This window comes from Culex pipiens, chromosome 3 (genome assembly GCF_016801865.2).
Source record: "Culex pipiens pallens isolate TS chromosome 3, TS_CPP_V2, whole genome shotgun sequence".
Classification (NCBI taxonomy): domain Eukaryota; kingdom Metazoa; phylum Arthropoda; class Insecta; order Diptera; family Culicidae; genus Culex; species Culex pipiens.
In genome coordinates this window covers 6,804,577-6,827,289 of record NC_068939.1, presented here as the reverse complement: position 1 = coordinate 6,827,289, position 22,713 = coordinate 6,804,577, and the positions used below count along the sequence as shown (strand labels likewise).

The window sequence follows — 22,713 nt, the reverse complement described above, 5'->3', positions numbered from 1 at the left end:
TTAGATGGTCATAATTTTCAATTTCATGAAGTTTGATATGCAACATGATGGGTTTCTAGCGATACCATTATTGGAACCGTTTTGGTGGTACCCTGGAACCGGTTCCGGATTGGCCACAGTTGGCCGGAACGATCCCAAACAGTCAGGGGTAGTATGTTGTGTACGTATGTAATAATTTACAAAAAATCCGGTTGAAAACATGTACTAATGTGTTAATTTTATAACAAAATCTGTAAAAATCATGTTTTTCGGATGTTCCGGGTTACCGGAACCGGTGTCCACTTTTGACAAATCATCTCTACGGGAGCATAAAGTTGAGGTTATAACCCGTCAAATGCAACTGGAAGCAACCCGCTATGTGTTATCGTTCCGGAGATACAGGTCCTCAAAGTCGGGGCCTCAAAAAGGACTTTTTTCGGTTGTAGCAGGTTCCCGGTGGCCACAGTGCCCAAAACCGGTTCTGCCAGTCGGAATCGCAAAGTAGACATTCTAACATTTTATTTTCGTGATTAAATATATGGGAAAACTTTTATTAAAATCACCAAACAAAATAATTCAGTAACCACCGGTAAGGTTGCCGGGTAGTAAATTGACAACCTAATTTGGCAACGACCGGTGTGCGAGTGGGTGACTAAACTAAAATAGAAGCGTTACGGGTTAATAAAATAGCAACAATTTCCGCAACGCACCGGTAATGATGCTCTAAGCCTGCTTGGATCCAACATTTTGGCATTGTGTTTTTTTTTTTCTTCTACGGGTGATTTGAACGCACGATCCCACCACAGTAGGCGGCGAACTTTGGCCGCGGCACGAAAGGTGAGAGATTGAATGCATTTGGCTCTGTGTTTTTTCGTGGTAAACACGTGACTCGTGGTGGTGGTGATGGTGATCGTGATGGTCAGAGATTTCGCCGCCGGATAAGGGTCGATCCGTTTGTGAATGGTGTGTGTGTTTGTGTTTGATCGTGTGTTTACATTAATGGCCAAGGTTAGCGAGTGGCCGTGACGGCAGGACCGGACCGGCAAAGTGCCGCTGTGAATGGATCTTTTTGTAATTTCGATCTCCCAAAATCGGCGCGTAATGCACCGTAGCCTTCTACGATTGGTGAGAACGCACGCTCTCTCTCTCGTTTAAGGCTGAAACAATAAAATTTGAATAAAGTTTAAATGATGGATGAATCATTTTGCCTTCAGATGAATTGAAACTATAAAAAGGACGATGATGAATGAATTTCATTTACTTAACAACAGTTGGTTTTTTGCAGCAAAGGACAACGAACAATGACTAATCTTGCGAAAGCTTTGTGACCGAGAGCTAACAATTTACAAATTATTTAAATTTGCCTTCATCATTTCCATCCTGGAACTTCCCGAACGAACTGGTATGACGTCTTTTGGAACTATCAAACCTTCAACTTGCGGTGGAAAAGATAATCGCCGTACATGCTGACGCATTTGAAGCCTCAAAATTAATAACAGTTCACGGTGAGTTCAATCTAGTACGGATGCTTTCTCCTTTGGTTACGTCTATCGTTTTGAAATGTTTTTCAATGTTTATGTCGCCCCAAAATATAACAACTTATTTGTTTTGTATCATCAATATTTAAATCTTTTACTAATTGTATTAATTGTGGCAGTGCGTGGCCGAATGGTTACGCTGTCCGCTTTGTAAGCGGATGATTCTGGGTTCGATTCCCATCTGCTGCAACCTTCCATCGGATGAGGAAGTAAAATGTCGGTCCCGGCCTTGGTTGTTAGGCCGTTAAGTCATTCCAGGTGTAGGAGTCGTCTCCATGCCATAAGTACAAACAACACACCAAACCAAGCCTACTCCGGTGGAATCGCTGGCGGCGGTTGGACTCATAATCCAAAGGTCGTCAGTTCAAACACTGGGGTGGAAGGTTCCTTGGAGTAAAAGAGGTTTGGGTGCTCTCCCCATTCAAGCCTTCGGACTCCTAGGTTCGAGCAGAAACTTGCAATAGAGACCACAAAAGACCCGGGGGTCGTTAATGTGGATGGTTTGATTTTGATTTGATTAATTGTATGGATATGGCAAGGGGCGAAAAATAAAACAAAACTTGTCATAAAATAAAAAAATATCTTACTATACAGCAATTCCATTTGAAAAGAGCCTAAACCGAAAAACGAGGAATCCGAGAAAAATATTTTCAGACATAGGCTCTTTGGTCAAATCACCATTTTAAGTTTTTTTTTGTTTTGTTAAGCAGATTTTTGAAACTTCTTACTTGTTTTCTCAAATAGCCAAACTAATTTCCTTTCTTTTGCGTCTAAGACAGCTAAAATCGGATGAAATGACGCGGAAATATGATTTTTTGAAAAAGTGATTTTTGCGAAAAATTACGAAAATTGCCGTTTTTCGAACCACCCTAGCACGATGTAGGTCACCCTAATGGCAACACAAAAAAATACAAGTCTAATAATTTTGGCCAAGGAACCCCAGAAAAATTTTAAACCCGATCGGAGAACTTTTTTTCGGTTTTGGCTCTATTCAAATAGAATTGCTGTATATAGTTATACAATGTACAATGAATTTATGTACTAGAAAAAAATTTTAACCCTCTACAACCCAACCCCGCCTTTTTACGGGCTTCGATTTACAAAATCGCCAAAAATCAATTTTTCAACCAATTTTCGATCTATAGAAAGCATTGGAAAGAAGAACTCTTAAAATTTTGAAAAATTTATGGGTTGGAAGTTTTACTTGTTTAATGTGACTTTGCCAATGTTTTAAAAAATGTAATTTTTTTAGGGATCAACTTTGGTTGTGCTTTTTACAAACATTTCCTATATTTTTAGTATAAAGAAATATGCAGCAATTTTTCTAGTGTCCCATACTATGTCTCTACGCATTTTTTACATCTTAAAAGATAATGGTGCCATTTTATAGCAGGAAATGTGAAAAAACAGGCAAAAAAATTAAAAAGTGACTGTAAAAACATGGAAAAAATAGATAGGCAAAATGTAATGATAGGAGGTGGTAGAATACTATCAAAAACAAATATAAACTAAACAAGATAAATGCAAATTAATATACTAAAAATGAAACAAGGAAAACTTAAAACAAGAGAAGTAAAGTTTTTCGTAGAACAAAAGTTGCTCAAAATGACCTCCTAAACACGGGAAAAATAAAAAAAAATCGAAAAAATTTGGACAATAGAGGGTTAACGGAAAAACAACTGCTTTTTCGAAACCATTTTTTTTTTCACATTTTTTTAATGCATAAATTAATCATCAATCCAGAAAAAATAATTTTTAGGTCGCATTATTCTGTTCTCGTTGTGACGTGTTTGATTACATGAGGTGGTGTGGTGAAGGGAATTATTTATTCCTGTGCTCATCATCATCGATTATAATCGGATTTATTATCGGAATTATCGGAAGACACGCCAGCGAATTTGTTTTAGGATGAATGATACTGCACAAATCGTTTTAATAAGTATAGTCCTTCTTACATCATCGCTGATCAGAAGGCACGCCACCGGTATAGTTCGTTTAAGTTATTGTTTTGATTTCATTACAATCGGTTACGTGGTTTCTTGTTTTCTTTTCGTTTATATTTGTTGATTGTAATAATTTATTCCAATTGGCAGTTTTAGTATTAACTCATCAAACTATTGATTTCATGAAGAGTCAAGCGTATTTTATTAACTTTTTTGAAATTTGCTCACGTTATCTAAATTGTAAAAACAGTAAAAATATACTGATAAGTCCAGCCCATAGCACTACTGCTCGGTTGGCACGCGTTCGATTAAAACACTTTTTAAATAATCAATTATCTATCTTTTCGCAGCCGACTGCCTAAGAACAAAATACTCATGGTCACATCACTGCCACTCGTGAATCCTGACCTCATACCCATCTACTAACCCCCTCAAAACTCATTTGATACTTTGTCGGAGATGCAGTCGATTGGGCGGTCTCTATCACTCAAGTATCGGACTAACATTCCCATCCACTTCCCCGTGGCCCTACCACTGGTCATGGCTGGCGCCGGTATTGATCAGCATGATAGGGGCCTTTGAGAAGTTGCGAAGCGAGGAAAGATAGCTCCCACTTATCTTCCACGGCTCGTGGATGTAACTTCTGGAGGTCCTGGTCCATAACGGAGTAGCAACTGCCATTTAAAATTGTTTTCAACTATTTCATTGAAATTTTGATATTTATTGAAATAAAAAATACCTTAGATTTTTGGGTCAATTTGGAAGCGGGCGAATTAAGATTTCGATGTTTCTTTCCAAAAGATTCATGAATACTAGCATCTAGAAAAGACATTAAAAAAATAAGCCAATTGGTAAAGTGTTCAAGAAGTTCATGAACATATTGTCTCAAGTTTATTTATATTTGATTTGAACATAAATCTTTATAAAATGTATTCTTACTAGTTAACAATTGACTCTATAACTTTTGTTATGCATTATTTTTTTGTAGGTAATTATTTTTGCTCAATTATTTCGCGCTAAAAATGTAAAAAAAATGAAAATTTTGTAATATGTTTGCTCATTTTAAGCAATAATCCTTTTCTTTTTAAAGGCTGAAAATTAAAATCAAGAACTTTTTTTGAAAAGCACACACAATTTTACAAAGTTTCAATTTTTAACATTTGAAATCAGATCATAAGTTTCCCGAGATTTCAGTGATTAAAAAATGAGGGCTAATTGAGCAACACTGAGAGAATAGCGTTTTACCGATTTGCTGTCTTGGTATTTTAGACATTTTTTTTCAAATGACAAATTGGTTTTTTTTTTCAAAAAAAAAAAATATGACTTCAGATAACACAAGCGCAGCAATTCCGATGTGTTTTTGGAAATCAATCTTTAGTGACAAAAAGTTATTCAAAAATTATAAAAAAATCTCTTTTCTTCAAAGTGAGTCCTTGATTAAACTTAAACGTTCGTGACAAGTAATGCTGTATGAAACTGGAGGAGTATTCGAAATTCTTGCTTATGGTGGTTCTAACAGCCCCTCTAAATTTGTGTTTGATCAGTTTTGCCATTTGTTGGGTAGAATTGCGGGGAATTACTCATATTTTGATTTCAGCTCTACTCAAATAATCATCCAAAATCAGTGTATGAAATAAATTATGCAAAAAAAAATATTGATCTAGCTATGTAAAAAAGAATTTGGCCCATCATCACCATTCGCTGAATTCAGGGATATGAATGTAAAAGAATGATTCACAGCTTGTCCGGGAACAGTCCGATAATTATCCTCAAAGTGTGTCGAACTCGCAAAATTATTCCCCTTCTGTTTCGAACCGTGCAATTCTGTGAAATGACAGACAAAATTGGCGAAAAATATTTGGCAAATTAATCCTCGTTCCAGTAATGGGCCGTATCATGTGAGCCCAGAATGGGCACTTTGCGTCACTGGAACAACCACTTAAGTCAATCCAGACAGCTTATGGTGTGAGAAGTTTAAACAACAAAAACATGTGCTGCGATACAATTATCGAAATTTGCCCATCGCAAACTTCCTCGTGGTCTGGATTTGGGGAATTTTGTTAAAATGTGTTTGCTCATTTAAGATGTGGGTTTGCCTGGCACAAACTTGTTTTCAATTTTTAACCTGGTTCATGATGATTTAGCACAAAACAACCAACAAGGGGAGTATGGATTTCACCAGAAATCAATGCGCAACCAACCAATCAAGCTCGTTAAAAGCGTGCGAATTTTAACGGCTACCATTGTGGCAAATATTAATGACTTTAAAAAAGCTGGGAAGCACAGCAAGCCGGTCAGGAAGGTTGCGGTGCATTGCGTTGTTCCGATGAAGAAATCCGTGCATTTTAGCAACGCCTGCCGCGATTCGACTCGGTTTAAGGGTGGTGACCACGACGACCACGCGCACGTGCAAGCTTAAAAGCGGAGCCTTTTTTATTCGTCGCAAGTTCAAGGGTGGACGGATGGAAAAACCGGCTGAAAATTGATTTGTATTTTTTCGTCAAATTAAGTGGTGGTGAATCGGTTTTGCTTGAATGTTTTTTCGGAAGTTTTCATTTTCATGGATATTAAATTAGTTCTGTTCTCAAAATTAATCGGATGTTATTCGGTTGAAGGGATTAATTGAAGCAAATTCATTTCCTGCGGAAATTGATATGTTAATTGAAAAACACCCAAATTTGCAAGTTTCAACACGTATCCTCTAGATTTAATGAGTGTTTAAGAAACTGTATACAAAAGGCAGCAAGGTGAAGGAAAAGCTGATTGCTGAAATCAGAATAAATGTTTCGATTTCAAAACAAATATGTTTTATTTTTATAATCTGCTCGATTTTTCTAGCTTCCCTATGACCAACGAAGGCATTTTACATTATTGGTACGTCCATACAAAATGGTATGAGGGTAATTCTCCGCCAACTCACACAGCAGTTGCCCCGACCCCTCTTCGATTTGCGTGAAACTTTGTCCTTAGGGGTAACTTTTGTCCCTGATCACGAATCCAAGGTCCGTTTTTTGTTAACTCATGACGGAGGGGCGGTACGACCCCTTCCATTTTTGAACATGCGAAAAAAGAGGTGTTTTTCAATCATTTGCAGCCTGAAACGGTGATGAGATAGAAATGTGGTGTCAAAGGGACTTTTATGTAAAATTAGACGCCCGATTTGATGGCGTACTCACAATTCCGAAAAAACGTATTTTTCATCGAAAAAAACACTAAAAAAGTTTTAAAAATTCTCCCATTTTCCGTTACTTGACTGTAAAAATTTTTGGAACATGTCATTTTATGGGAAATTTAATGTTCTTTTCGAATCTACATTGACCCAGAAGGGTCATTTTTTCATTTTAAAATTTCGTGTTTTTTCTAACTTTGCAGGGTTATTTTTTATAGTGTAACAATGTTCTACAAAGTTGTAGAGCAGACAAATACAAAATGTTTGATATATAGACATAAGGGGTTTGCTCATAAACATCACGAGTTATCGCGATTTTACGAAAAAAAGTTTTGGAAAAGTTACTTTTTGCGTTTCTCTTTGTTTCGTCGTCCGTGTCTGTAGCGGATGACCAGGAACGGCCATGATCGATGACGACCAACTTTTTCAAAACTTTTTTTCGTTAAATCGCGATAACTCGTGATGTTTATGAGCAAACCCCTTATGTCTATATATCAAAATGTTTGTAATTGTCTGCTCTACAACTTTGTAGAACATTATTACACTCTAAAAAATAACCCTGCAAAGTTAGAAAAAACACGAAATTTTGAAATGAAAAATTTTGTTCTGAATGAAAAAATGACCCTTCTGGGTCAATGTAGATTCGAAAAGTACATTAAATTTCCCATAAAATGACATGTTCCAAAAATTTTTACAGTCGAGTAACGGAAAATGGGAGAATTTTAAAAACTTTTTCAGTGTTTTTTTCGATGAAAAATACGTTTTTTTTTCGGAATTCTGAGTACGCCATCAAATCGGGTTTCTAATTTTACATAAAAGTCCGTTTGACACCAAATTTCTATCTCATCACCGTTTCAGGCTGCAAATGATTGAAAAACACCTCTTTTTTCGCATGTTCAAAAATGGAAGGGGTCGTACCGCCCCTCCGTCACGAGATATCAAAATACGGACCTCGGATTCGTGATCAGGGACAAAAGTTACCCCTTAGGACAAAGTTCACGCAAATCGAAAAGGGGTCGGGGCAATTTTTCCCGATTTCGTGTGAGTTGGTAGAGAATTACTCATGAAAATAATAGAAAATCTGTATATTTGGATGAGATTTTATACTCGATTTTATGTCTTCAGCAAAGTTGTAGGTGATTGAGAGAACGACCCAGAATAAAGGGTAGCGCCCTTGAAATTCAGGTTAACTTTTTTCTCAAAATGTGAAAAACAAAGATGCCGGGCTCGAAGTCGAAACTAAAAGCAAGGTTTTTGAGGAGTTCCGATTGACGTTATTTAAATTATAAAATTTAAATTATTAAATTCGTTTTAATTCAAATTAAATTTGTATTTTTTAATTCGGCTAAAATTTTATGGGGGCCTTCCCTACGACCAAATAAGCTATTTTGTGATATTGGTTCTCCCATACAAGTCTCCATTTGATTTTGACAGCTGTTCTTACAAAAATGGTGAGTAAATTTTCGAAATTCTGTAACTTTCAAGTGAATTTTCTGATCAGTTTAGTGTCTCCGGCAATGTTGTAGGTATTGTTGAGGAGCATTGAAAAAAAAAAATGGACACCAGAAACTTTTTTTTTAGATTTTTAAATAATTTTAATTTTTAGATCATTTCGAAAAAAATATTATAATTTTTTTTAATCTAGACTAACATTTTAAAAGGGCGTAATATTGAATGTTTGGCCTATTTAAATTTTAGTCCTAATTAAAAAAATTTCACAATATTTTTACGAAAAGATCTGCAATTTCACGAATGTTTTATGTTTCAACATTGAAATTTGTACCATTAGTTGCTGAGATATCGACATTATAACATGGTAGGTTATTTGGGTGAGTCTTAGAAAACTGCAATTTTCCTGTTTCTTTTTCCATAAGCCGCTGTATCTCTGCAACCAGAGGATCTTCAATATCTTTTAGACAATTTTATAGCATACTTTAAAAAATAAATATATTTGCAGGTCACAAATTTTCAAAATCGGAAACTGAAAATATTTCGCTAAAACCAAACGGAAGCCCTTTATCAAAAAATGTTTTAAGTACTTTTTGATGGCAAATTCAATTTACGTAAAAAATAGGTTTATTTTTTTGAAATTTCGATTTTTGCAGAAATCAATATTTTTCAATAATTCATAACCCCATTAGGCCGTTGCACATATTTTTCAAAGTTCATGTCGCCCCACCCGGTTGGTTCGGATCAAAAAATCAGGGGGGCAAAAAATATTGTTTCAAAAAACTTCAAAATTTTTAAGAAAATTGAAGTCTAACCAACTGAAAACATTTAGAAATACATTTTCCTGCGTTCAAGTCATATTTAGCATGTCTGGGATCGATCAAAAATATTTTCAGCAGCGTAAAAATTTTTTTTCTGCGAAAAAAAATTTCCTCAATACTTGAATATTTTGAAAACTAATGCTTGCAAAACAACTGGGCAGGAGTAAAATGCACTTTAAAATACTTTTTTCATTCTAATGTTGAGACCATGGCCTGTTTATTCAATTTTTACTTCAAAAAATATTTGCAACGGCCTGAAACATATAAAAAAAATCACGAAAGTAAAAAATACGAATTTTGGGAAATAGAGTTTTTTTAAGTTATAAAAAATTAAATAAAATCGGCAATTTTTATTCCATGTACCTAATTTTTCTCAATGGTCCTACCTTGTATGGAGACTTGTATGGGTGAACCAATGACACAAAATAGCTTCTTTGGTCATAGGAAAGGTCCCCACAAAGTTTGAGCAAAACAAAAAAATACAAAAAATGGTCGAAATCGGCCGAATCCGTTGAGAATTACTAATAGTTGTTGTGAGATTATTTTGATGAGAAATAGACAACATCGTACACGTTTATAATTTTTTGTTTTATTTTTCCATTTTTTCTAGATTTATCTTAAATAGAGTTTCACTAGTGGTTTAAATTTAGCCTAGAATTTCTTCACGATTTTTTTTTGTTTCCATCGATCAGTTTTTATTCCTCTTCTTCTTCCAAACAAGACATTTAACACACACCGTTCAAAAATAAGCAGCTTTTCTATTTGTTAAGTGTTTTTTTTTCCTTTCTTTACTTCCGAAACATATTTGAGCTAAACTGTGTTGGGAGAAAAACGTTGTTTTAAGTCGCAATTTTGGCGCGTCTCATCACCCCGACGGGAAAGCCAAAACACCTTGTACATAAATTCGCATGTTTCGCTTCCCATCGACTGTGGCCTGATGATCAGTTGACTGATATGAAATTCAAGGGTGGGGGGTTTGACGAAACTCGCGCGTCTGGTTTCAATCTTTTGTTCTAAGTGAGGGGTTTATGGTCAAACCATTAGTTTTTTAGCGATGTTTTTGTTTCTTTCTTTATTCGTAACGGGGGGTTTACACCAAAGTTAATTCTGATATCTAGTTATACGAGAGTGTAAAAAAAACACAAATTCTATGTTAAGAGTAATCATAGGGTCTTACAAAGTAAAAATTCGTTATAGTAACAAAAGTATAACGTATGTAATGCTGTGTGTGTCTGCGTTTTTTTTCAGAAATATTCGCACGTCGTTCGACGACGTTCAGAGATGTCGGATGATGCGACTTAAGTTCAGAGTTGCAAAATGGGTATGAAAAAAGGAATAAATAAAATAATAGGACGCGTCGGGTCGTGTTCGCTTAAAACGGAGCACTGCTTCTGCTGCACCAGCAGAATACTATGAGTTGTAGTCATTGTTGTTGTCGTCCTCGTCGGGGCCACCTCCTCCGTCGCCAGTGCCGTCTGACTTGCTGCTGTTGGCCGCCAACGCCGCGGCCGCCACGGCCTTCATCCGTTCCTGTTCGTACTCGACAAAGTCGTCGAACAAGCTTGGCCACGCCTCGGTGTCGTCGTACTGTGTAATATCACAGGTTTCCACAAAGTTCAGAAACATGTTCCAGGTGTCCTTCGGAACGCCCCGGATGTTCTGGTGCTGCTCGAGAAAGTTCAACCACCGGGGCAGAATGTCGGGCGTGTGCACCGTAAACACCAGGCGCCACAAACTGACGGCCATGTCCAGCGAGAGAATCCGGTGGCCCGGTTCCAGCCCAAACCGGAACGTAAACCGGTACAGCTGCTTAAAGTCCTCGGACTCGTCGCCGGTGGCGCTCAGCTTGTCGATGATCTGCCGCAGCCGCGTCTTGATGTCGTCGATGCTGGCCGCGTTCATCTGCTGCAGGCCCTGAATGAACTCCGACTTGGTGAACTGGCACATCTGGGACGCGTCCAGGCGCCACGCCAGCACCAGGATCGCAAAGTCGTCCGGCTTATAACCTAGATCACAGCAGAGCCGCTCGATGCCCTCGGACAGGATCGCGTCCTCCTGGCTGTCCTTGTACTCCTCGAACAGTTTGTTCAGATCGTTGTCCGAGATTTGCGTCGCGAGATCTTTGCCTAATTCAAAGGAAAAAAAGGAAGGAAGTTATTGAACTTGTGATCTAATAATAATTTTAGGTAAGCAATCAAATCTTTGGAGATTTGAACTAAGCAAAACCAATATCAGATTTGTTTAATATTTTATGGCCAATTCCTTACTGCTCTTTAAATGGCGTAATTACGACTGAGGGGTAAATTTGACTACAAAAAAACAAAAACAAATTTTGATTAAATAACAGTCGACTCTCTGGCTTCGATTAAACTTTCTATAATTTGATACCTCCCGCTCTCGATGGTCCCCTTCAATATCGACAACGAGAGAGTCCAATGTACTTCGTTTTCGTTTTCGTTTTACGGAGCAAGGTGGGGGACGCGGCCTCAAGTCAGTCCAAGTCCGGTTTCTTGTGGAAAAAAGGGTAGTGGCCGAACTAGTATTGCATACCAAATGAACACCACCGGAAGATATAGGGGATCGGGAGGGGGGAGGTGAAAGAAAATTAGTGTTGGTGTGAGTAGTAAGAACTTGGATGACTTGAGCAGTTACGGTAATCTGAGTTTAACACTGAATAAAGAAAATCAGAAATTGTGATTCAAAGTAAGAAGGCCCGGAATAAATTAAATTATTAGTTAATTAAATAAGAAAATGTAACTAATCGGAGATCTATACAAAAGAAACCTATGATGTATTCCAAATTTAAAGGAAACAAAAAATACTAGAGAAAAAAAGATGAAAACTAACTGCCGACCTGTCACGTCCGTCAATAGTCTTGTCGTACATTACAACTAGAAACAGATCTGCCAATGAAATGTTACACTTCTTTCAAATCAACTAATCATTTCAGTCCAATTATTCATCGACGGAAAACTATCTAACTTTAATCAACAACCTAAACTAAACCGTCTGAAAGTAAATTTAATCTCAAATCCCCGAATGTTTTATTATAACGCCAAATAAGGTAAAGGATCTTGTTTTTAAACCAGTCTTGCCGCTTCCAAAAACCAATAAACATAAATGAATAGTTCATAAGTTGAACACTAGTAATTAAGACGACTATTTCATGCCTTTCATTTCATTAGGGCATAGAGCTTTGCAAACAAGAGTGCATCTCTATTATACCTTATGTAAACTGTCATTTGAGTGAAGGAGACACACTCCTGTTCACAAAACCCATGCGCCCTTTTGAAATGTTAGGCTCCATTTGATCGTCAAGGCTCCAGTAGACCCTCGATTCGCAACAATGGTCGATACAACCATAATCCGAAAACCGTTAGTTCAACAGATTAACGAATTTTGTCCGATATCATCGCACTATTGATTGACCGAGACTCTATGGAAATTTTGACATATCAAAATGCTACGTAATAATATTTTTTTTAAATAAATTTTAAAATCTATTCTATCCTACAATGCCTAGAAGAGGCCTCTGTTTCTGTTGTGAGTAAGCGCTGGTTTCAGAGTTCATTTTTCAATTTAAAAGGGGTGGGAGACGACTAATTTGCTTCATGAACTCCTACTCGGCCTTGGGACCACCTCTTAAAACACTGATGGCTCCTAGCTAGGAATTAAACCTAGACACAGCGTCGAGGCCCGCTTCGCATGGCAAAAATGTTGGCTGGGGGGAAGTGATATTATCACGAAATTTTATTTTAAAGCCAACATTGCTAACGGCGTCGAGGTCCTTACTCATGCCCAAGGACAACGAGAGAGTCCAATGTACTTATATTAAAATAATAAAAATTTCTCGCTTTCCAAACCAAAAAAAAAAATGAAGCTGAATCCAACCTCATTATTTAAAGGTTGTGTTGACCCAGAGCCTTCTGACCAGAAATTTCAAACACGAACAAAAGCTGATAACCCGGACAGACGGTAATAACAAAATTCATGCCATTTCAATAACAAATACTGTTAAAATAACAGAGAGTGTTATGGAATCTTCTTCAAAAATACTTTTTTGCATAAGGGTTTAATAACAATTTATGTTATCATAACAAAATTTGTTATTGATCTAATGTTGGTTAAAAGCCAAAACAACTGTGGAAATACTTTTTTGTTATGAAAGAATACCTCTAACTGTTATTGGGATGGTCAGATTAGTTGTTAAAATAACAAAAAATAATAACAAACAATTACAATCCTTGACCTGATGCACAGTTTATACTAACAGGCTATCGTAACCAATAAAACAACAAATTACAAATTAACAAAGATTTGTTCGAAGAATAACTCAAAATGTTGTTAGTCTGTTATAACAATAACAATCCAATAACAAAAACTTGATAACGACGAATAACAAATCTTGTTATAAATAACATAAAATGTTATTGGCTTAGTATTTTCAAACATCAAAAAATGTTATTCCCATGTTATCTACGTCTGCTCGGGATCTTCAGAATCATGGTGGTTTGCAAAATCAGATTTTCTTTTGTTTCCTTCAAACTGTTACCTGTTACTGTGGACCCATCTGGCAGTGCTCCCAGGTTTCCGTTAAGTAGAGTTTTCTTAAAACTGCCACCGCTCTTTCGGTCCGAACCGAGTGATGTCATCCGAATGGGACTCGCTGCCAGCAGGTCATCGGTTTCTAAAATAAAAAGAAACAATTAATTCCGCACATCTTGAAAAAATTCAACCAAACCCACCGTGAACCGCCACGTCCGGGTCGATTACGGCGGCATCCGGACCGCTTACCGCACCACCGCAAACTCCAACGTTCCCGGCGGTCGGATTCGGTGGTGCCTTGAAGCACGTCAGACAGCTTCCCATCGTCGTCACGGTGGACCTCGTTCCGTTAAAATACTTATCTTCCCGCGAAACTCCCACGCCCAGCTCCGGAACCTCGGTTCCCTATTATCTTCCCAGTCTACACAGCCCGGAAGTTTCGATACTCATCCTTTTAGATCCTTTCAATACTCCACTGACCCAACCTGACGCAACGCCTCAAGGTGTCACTGGTTTGCGTTCCGGGGACATTTTGGTCGTTGTCGCCGGACAATTGACACTCCGGGAACAGTTATAAGCTGCTGGTTGTTGTTGTTGTCTTTGTTGTACTTACGGTACCTGAAACAAGCGTAGCTTTGTTGTTATTTTTGCAATCTCGAGAATGAGTCATGGTAGGTTTTCCCACGGGAAACACCCTTCCCAACCATTTCCGGATTGTTCGAAGAACATCAACCGAAGCATAATTCAAACCGAGCAATCGAAGCAGCCGTCGAAAATTAAAATAATTATAATTCTCTTTTCACAGCATACTTGGACATGAAAATACATGCATCAAACCAGTTTGACAGATGTTTCGTGAAGTAGTTAGTCGCCAAAATCCGAATCTTTCGATATAATCCCCCCAAAATTTGGCAACTCCATCGCAATCAACTGCACAAGTCTAAATTTTTGCCATTTTATATAAATATTCACTACCTTTTCAAGCGAAATTAAAAAATAACTCCAGTCCAGCTTCCGCAAGATCAACCTCTTCTTCCTTTCAGGCGCACTCGTTTCGTCTTTTTCGGGGGTTTTTCTTCACTTCTCCTTCGGCGATGATGATGACAGATTAAGGGTATACCTCGCAATGATGACAGCACGGAACTGTCAGACTGGCAACCATTTTTTAGGTACGCTTAAAGATGGCTGTGAATATGTATGTGGGGAATTGAACCAAGGGACTGGCAACTGGGCTGATTGAGTAGGTAGACATCGTAGTGCTGGCAACACGTCAAATAAACACTAAATTCAACCTGCAATAAAATCGAATAATTTAAGGTCGTTGATGGTGTCTTCCATTTTTGGGGAAATGACTGACAGTGATGGTTCTGAACTCAGAGTCCAGAAATAGTAAATTGCAATGAATAAAATAATCAATAAATGTAAAATGCTTCAATAAACAAACATGGCCGCCAAATTTGCCGATTGGGAATGATGCCTTTCAGAGCATTAATTTTATCGAACTTAATTCCTTAAATTTATAAGCTGATCATTTTAAGTTCTAATCAGAACTATCAATTTACGAAAAGTTTTTGTGAATTTGATTAAAATTAATTTATTTATGCTGAAAAATAAAACTTTTTATGGGAAACGGGTCAAAGTGACTTCAAAATTCATAATTTAGGCATTTTTGATTGAAATGAAATGAATCTGTCAGAAAAATAACTTTGTCAAATAAATATCATCATTAAATTTTATGATCGTAGATGGTGGCATTCACTCTTAGAAAAACTAACTAACTGTTAATGATGGTTCTGAAAAAATACTGTAAAATACTTCTACAAACAAGATGAAAACAAATTGTTTAATTAATAAATTCTGAATTAAGATTTTAATAATTTTCTAAAACTTACATGACCTTAAAATGCCCGACCGGGAATGATATCTTCAATATCATAAAAACACTGGGAACAAAAGGCAATAACACACATTTAAATTTTTATTCATGGATTTGTTGATATTTTGACCTTTTTAAGAGAGAAATTGAGAATTAAAGACCAATTGATTTTTTTTCTAGAGTTTTAAGGTTATGCCTTGCACTTTGTTTGGGCCGAGAAATTTGGTCAGTACCAGGAACTAGAATAAAATTTAAATTAAGTATTTCTCCTCAGTTATTAGCAATACCCTTTATGTTTTTATTTTGAAGCGCGCCCCTAGAATAAAAACAAATATTTGCGCAAATTTTGCGTGGTTTCAACGAAAATTGATTTCCGAGAACCACTTTGGAAGCAATTTTATAAGGAAAATTGTCCTTAGCAAATGTAAATATCACTACAATATTTTTTTGAATGCGGATTATCAATTGGAAATTTATTGCCGTTTTTTTTTGTAAAATGGTCTAGTTATTACAACCTTAATTTTGAACCAATTTTTCAATTGTAAATATTATTTCAAACAACAGAAAAAAAGAAAAAATAGTAGAATAGCAATATTGATACTGATATTTAAAATGAGTAGAAAACGCGAAGCAACTGGAGTTTTCGATTTCCTTTTCAAATCTCTGTGAATTCAATTGAATAAGAAAGGTCAAGTCGCGCTAAAGAATTCACTTCACTTTTTTAGTCAAATTTTTTGGTACAAGGTTTTTACCTGTTTGGTGAAAAATATTTTTTGAAGTTATTTTCATAAAAAAAATCTGCAAATGTTTTGTAAATTAAGTTCTGGCACACGTCAACGGATAGCACGTTTTGGAATATCTGTAAACTCTCAGTTTTTATTTGCAATTTTATTTATTTAATACGATAGTTAAGGCTCCGTGCAATCGATTTATGTGAAATTTGAATATTTACTAAGTAAAAATTCCAATAATAATGTGTTTATCTTCTAGTTTTTTTTTGCTGTGATTCAGTTACTTAAAATTTTCGCATAAAGTTTTCAATAGGGCGCTCCCTAGTATATTTTTGCTCTAAATTTGGCCGCTGCAAATAGTTTATGTCCCCCGGCTCTAACCAAAGTCGAGAGGAGCAAAAAAAAAATTAAAATAACAAGCCTTAATTTCAGCATTTGGATGAAAAAAGTGTTTTTAAATGTTTTTTACACGCGTCCAGTTATTTCCAATAATTAGTTTTTAAAATAACGAGGTATTGACGGAAATTTTTTTTTCGCAAAAAAAAACTTTTCGTGGGACTGTACATTCATATTTCATGAAAATTTAAAATGTTTCCAAAGGAGTTCAAACATGCTAAGTATGATTATAAACGCAGGAAAATGCTTTTTAACTGGTTAAACTGTAATTTTCATTAAAATTTAAAAGTTTTTCGAGAAAAAACATTTTTTGCCCCCTGATTATTCAGGCCAGGGGAAAGGCGACACAAACTTAAAAAAAAAAACATTAACAACGGCCTTACGTCCTATAGAAAATTTGATATAGATTTCAAGGAGAACTCAAGCAATACTACGTGGACAAAAAACGAATGATAAAATAGAAGTTGCAAAATCCAAAGCTATGGGAACTTAAATATTCCATAGCTTTCTTTACAGCTACAGTCGACTCTGTGGTTGTCAATATCCAAGGGACCGTCGAGGAAGAGAATCATCAGTTTACAGAACGATGCAAAATGAAGACTCGATTGAAAATATGTTTTTCTTGGTACCCAGCTATGGGAGAGAATTATGGCAACGTACAGTAAACAAAAACAAACTAATTTCCAACACCCTTCAAAGCTTCGTTTCGCAAAGAAAAATGTATATGCAAGCCATGAGATAGTGACAGAGAGTCGACTGTAAAATCGTTTCAATTGTCTTTGTCATCATATTATCAAGCTGATACAGAGCAGTTCTCTAGGATTTCGGTCATTCGATTTTTTTTGTATTTTTTAATCCGACTGAAACTTTTTTGGTGCCTTCGGTATGCCCAAAGAAGCCATTTTGCATCATTAGTTTGTCCATATAATTTTCCATACAAATTCGGCAGCTGTCCATACAAAAATGATGTATGAAAATTCAAAAATCTGTATCTTTTGAAGGAATTTTTTGATCGATTTGGTGTCTTCGGCAAAGTTGTAGGTATGGATACGGACTACACTGGAAAAAAATAATACACGGTAAAAAAAATTTGGTGATTTTTTTATTTAACTTTTTATCACTAAAACTTGATTTACAAAAAAACACTATTTTTAATTTTTTTTATTTTTTGATATGTTTTAGAAGGCATAAAATGCCAACTTTTCAGAAATTTCCAGGTTGTGCAAAAAATCACTGACCGAGTTATGAATTTTTTAATCAATACTGATTTTTTCAAAAAATCGAAATTTTGGTCGTAAAAATTTTTCAACTTCATTTTTCGATGTAAAATCAAATTTGCAATCAAAAAGTACTTTACTGAAATTTTGATAAAGTGCACCGTTTTCAAGTTATAGCCATATTTAAGTGACTTTTTTGAAAATAGTCGCAGTTTTTCATTTTTTTAAATTAGTGCACATGTTTGCCCAGTTTTGAAAAAAATATTTTTGAAAAGCTGAGAAAATTTTCTATATTTTGCTTATTTGGACTTTGTTGATACGACCTTTAGTTGCTGAGATATTGCAATGCAAAGGTTTAAAAACAGGAAAATTGATGTTTTCTAAGTTTCACCCAAACAACCCACCATTTTCTATCGTCAATATCTCAGCAACTAATGGTCCGATTTTCAATGTTAATATATGAAACATTTGTGAAATTTTCCGATCTCTTCGAAAAAAATATTTTTGGAATTTTCAAATCAAGACTAACATTTCACAAAGGCCAAACATTCAATATTACGCCCTTTTAAAATGGCTACCTAAATCCTCATTTTTATTATTTTGATACTTTGATTTGTTTACGTAGTTAGAAACAATGTTGAGTTGCATACAGTGAAGATTTTGAATGACATTCTTCTTCAGATAAAAACATTTAAAATATAATTCTAAGAAATCTCAGTTGAAATTTTGTTGTATCGTCAGCAGGGTATGCCACGATCTGAAGGATGAAATTTTGTGTGATAAATTTTCCGTAATTTGTATGACCCAATCTCTCTCAGCAGATCCAATGACATGTTTGTCTTTTTTAAAGAGAAAAGCTGATTTTTTGCGGGATGATTTAATTGTCAAATGTATAAAGAATAGGAAAATCTTTCCGAGAAACAAAACAATAATGTCTACAAGATTACTCAAAATTTGCCTACCTACCTTCCCATCAAAACGGGACCAAAATAATGAGAGACACATTTTGTTCACAGATAAACATAATTTATTTATTCAGCCTTTCACCTCACAAAAACTCACGCAGTTGCATCAGCTTTACTCTTGCACAAAAAATCACACTCTCTCATAATTCGCAGCCTGAATCACACTCAAACACCCAAAATCAGTCCAACTCCGCCGGTGACGCTCACGCAACCTTCTTGGCCGGCACCGGAGCTGGCTTCTTCTCCGAGTCGGCCACTTTCTGGTTCAAATCGTCAAAGCTGCTCAGCTCCTTCACCAGCACATCCGGCTGACTTCGGTAACCCGGGTACAGATCCCGGATGGCCTTCTGGATCTCCAGGTTCAGCTGATCCTGCGATATTCCCGTCGGGACGACGATCTCCCGCTGTTCAAACTGACGCCCTTGGTTGTCGGTGACGGTCAACGGCGTAGCGAGGACACAAACCACGCTCAGAGCCACACAGAGCGCAATAGGGAACGATGCCATGGCTTCTGCTGGGACGGTTTCAACGGTTAGACTAGTGGCTGGACGGGTCGTTCGGGACGGTTTTATACCGGCCTGCAAAAAAAGAGTGCCGAAAAGAAGGTTTCGCATGGCAGTTATATAACACGAGCGGCTGATCTTCTCTCGCTCAGGGTGGAGAACTACATAAAAATCGGTGCAAATAAGGTGCAACCGACTCGTTTTGGGGGGTCCCAGAGGTGGGTGTGACCAAGTGGTCACAGCTGAAATGTCATCGGGAAATTACCATTTTTCTGTTTGGCTTAAACCGCAGTCGGTCGTGGTGACAAAGTGGTGATGCTGGCCACCTAAAAGGGTGCTGAAGTTTTCTTATGGAACTCTTAATTTAAGTTAAGAATTTAGTAATTGGGACTTCTGTTACCTCTTGAATTTAGCAAATAATTGAATAACTTTGTGGTTGGGTTTAGCGTTTAAGAAGATTGCATTGCTTTTTGTTTTAAATTCACGCAGAAATAAAAGGCAAATTTGGATCAACAAAACGTTTTATTGATTAAAAATCACGATTTTTGTTCAATCTACGCTAAACGTGAAGGCAATTTTTACAAAACAACCAAAGAATTTTGTCAGTAGAGCGTGCAATTTCTCGGGAAACGGGAAATTTTCCATAAATTCCTGGGATATTTCAAATTTATTGAAAATTGTTCTGATATTTGGCTCTGATTAATATTTTTAGAGAACAGTTACTTTTAAGGTTCAAATATGTGTTAAGATCAATTAATAGGTTAACTGCATGTCAAAAATCATACAACTACAAGTAAATGTCTTTTTCTAATTTTATAAGCTCAAATCGTACAAAAAATCAAAAACTGATCTTTGGTATTATTGTTGGGAAGTATGTTTTGATTAAAGTTTTTGGACAGTGAGCAAAATGATTTTTTTTGTAGTAAAATACATGATTTAAATTATACCGAAAATTAACATCCTTCCACAATCAGTCTTTGATGTTTCTTTTACTTCAAGTTTTAATGTCATTAAAAAAACAATATATTAAATAAATTCAAGTAATTCTTCTTCTAAAATCCAATTTTAAATATCTAATGAAACCAATTCAATGTATATCTCAGTTGATTATGGCAAAAATCCGGAAAAGACATCTTATTTTTTTTCTTTAACATCTTTTATTAAATGAAATAATACCAATTGTTATTTAAAAAGCTTACCTAAATGGTAATAGTTTTTTTTCATGAGACTAAATCTATTTCATGATGCTTCAGAAGTAAATATTATCAGAAATAAATCATGATATCAAATCAAGATCATCTGATAATTTGATTAATGCTTGAAAAACATTCTAAAGCACATTCCGTAGTTTAGATTCTTTTTTCTTGTTCGAAAAACTTTGCTCTATGTAAACATTAGATCTAGTTGTTTTTCTCAAGCCCAGGAATCGATTACTTTACTTTATTTAAATTTTTCATGAAAACTGGTTAAAATCCGTAAACACAGTTTATTTCATCCTTAAATTCAAACATGGAATCAAGCACTGAGCAGGTTAAATGCAAAGTTTTCATATAAACCCACATATTATTATTACATACTGTAGTTGTATTTAGTAAATAATACTATAGTGGTAATGCGGTCATTTTGATATAAAATACTGAAAAATAAATAAAATTTAACAAACGTATGAGAAAAGTTAATGTTAGTAAGAGATTAGATTAAATTTAAAAGCATCATAGTTCATAATATAAAAAATTGGATTATGTTGGTTATATATAGTCAATTATTGAAATTATCACTTTGTTGAAAAAAAACCCAGGTCTTGATTAAGGAATAGGGGCGAAATCCCTAATTTCATAGATAAATAATAACTTTCCAATATTTTTAGCTAAATGTGTCTCAACATTACTACAGTTATGCTTTTGTGAAAAAAGCTTAATTTTCTATGAATTTACGAAGAAAAAAACTATTTCACAAAATTAAAAAGAAAAGCGAATAGTGCTTGTACTTATAATAGTACTTTTTAAAAAGGTCATGTTTACATAGGAAACCATGGAGCATTGGTGGTTTTAAAAAAGTAATCTAGAATTGTTCAATTATTTTCGACTCAAAAGTCTATTTTTGATATTTTATTAGCCCTTCTTAGAGACAATTTGACACATGACAACAGAATTCAACAAAATCTATATTGCAATTGAAAAGTTGAAAACAAGTGAAATGAAATTTGAAAAAAAATACTGTTGGATTAAAAGTAGCGAAATAAAACGAAAAGATATCATTTTAAAAGCGATTTTAACATAATTCCCAACATTGAAAAGTTATCCCCGGTGAGGAGACCGGTTTTTGTCGGTTTTGTTGAGGGAGGATGTATTCGACTGAATTATTATGCTTGGAGATCGCGATGAGAAGGCAAAAAATTCGTTTCACTTTCTTGCGATCTGTTTCGCAGCGTCGTTCTTCTTTTTTTGGTTTGCGAATTTGGAAGATTTATTTTTTGGAGACTGCTATGGTCTAGTGAGACAGGAGAGAGGCTTTGACGATGAAAGTGGTGGGATCGATTGTTATGTTTTTGTCATTCCATGAAATGCATAATTTATGTTGGAAATTATGATTTTGGTGGAAACAATTTGATGTTCAGATGGATTATTCACCTCAATCGATATCTTATAAATCTTTATTAATTGTTTTTTTATAAGCAATAAAAAACTTGTTTTATAACGAACATTTTCAAGGTCATTCAAATGCGATTGAACTTGTCAGAATGTCCATGATTCATTGTTTTTATTTGGTACAAAATCATTTTAAGAAATATTTAATGTCACAGAAAAGTAAAACAAAAATCACAATTGGTAACATCAAATTTGGCCACGAATGTCAATTGCAATCAACTTTGAAAAACAGATCTGTTAGCGAAACACATGTTGATAAGAAAAATGTTATCTTATGAACATGAAGATGTAACCACTGCAACGGTAGAAAATTTCAGAACTTTTAGTAGTTATAAGGCATCAGTAAACGAATGATCTACTACTTGGAAAAATGCAATCCTTATTGTTTTTAATAAGTTTGGTCATATTGCACAAAATTCTCATTGTAGAAAGTCAACAATGCAAGCAAAGTAAGTCATTTGAGACTCTTGATTGAAATTCATCGTTAAATTTTCCACCAATTCCCAGAACCCTACAACGTGGTCTGCTACCTGGCCAGCTGGTCCGTGTACCGCGAGGGCCGGGGGTCGTTCAACGTTAGCTACATCATCCCCACGTACTGCACCCACCTGGTGTACACCTTTGCCGGACTTGGGCTGAACGGAGGGCTGGACTCGCTGGACCACTACAACGACATCAACGTCAACAGTTGGCATCGCAGGGTTAGGTTGGGTTGAGGTTATGTATTTAATTGTTCTAATTTATTTCAGAGGGATACGAGCGGATTGTCGGCTTAAAGGAGGAGAACCCCTGCCTGAAGGTTATGCTGGCCGTTGGAGGTTGGAATGAGGGTTCCGAAAAGTATTCGTTGGTAGGTTGTTGCAGATTTCAGTTCAAATACATCTAAGTAATGAGAACTTTGAATTCCAAGATGGCGGAAACTGAAGAGTCGAG

General features: G+C 35.8%; 2 protein-coding genes across 2 annotated transcripts in view; one reads left to right on the top strand and one right to left on the bottom strand.

The window, feature by feature from the left end:
- Nucleotides 1-9,466: 9,466 nt before the first annotated feature.
- On the bottom strand, nt 9,467-14,466 carry LOC120419758 (DCN1-like protein 3). Its single transcript, XM_039582581.2, has 4 exons — nt 14,420-14,466; nt 13,645-14,062; nt 13,452-13,586; nt 9,467-11,025 (listed from the first exon to the last, which is right to left on the bottom strand). The coding sequence occupies exons 2-4, from the start codon at nt 13,766-13,768 to the stop codon at nt 10,310-10,312; spliced, it is 975 nt and encodes a 324-aa protein (XP_039438515.1). The 5' UTR covers nt 13,769-14,062; nt 14,420-14,466; the 3' UTR covers nt 9,467-10,309.
- A 7,623-nt stretch (nt 14,467-22,089) lies between these two features.
- Nucleotides 22,090-22,713, top strand: part of LOC120419766 (chitotriosidase-1-like) — a 1,459-nt gene continuing 835 nt past the window's right edge. The window contains exons 1-4 of the mRNA XM_039582594.2: nt 22,090-22,229; nt 22,288-22,467; nt 22,530-22,630; nt 22,691-22,713. The exon at nt 22,691-22,713 is cut by the window's right edge and continues 835 nt beyond it. Of these exons, the coding sequence (XP_039438528.1) occupies nt 22,151-22,229; nt 22,288-22,467; nt 22,530-22,630; nt 22,691-22,713 (383 nt within the window). The 5' untranslated portion in view covers nt 22,090-22,150. The remainder of the gene's footprint in view (nt 22,230-22,287; nt 22,468-22,529; nt 22,631-22,690) is intronic.

Coding starts and splice junctions, on each gene's coding strand:
- LOC120419758 (XM_039582581.2), bottom strand. CDS start 13,768: ATGGGAAGCTGTCTGACGTGCTTCAAGGCACCACCGAATCCGACCGCC. Junction 13,587..13,644: donor CCCGGACGTGGCGGTTCACG/GTGGGTTTGGTT, acceptor TTTTTATTTTAG/AAACCGATGACCTGCTGGCA. Junction 11,026..13,451: donor AGATGGGTCCACAGTAACAG/GTAACAGTTTGA, acceptor CCTTTGAATTAG/GCAAAGATCTCGCGACGCAA.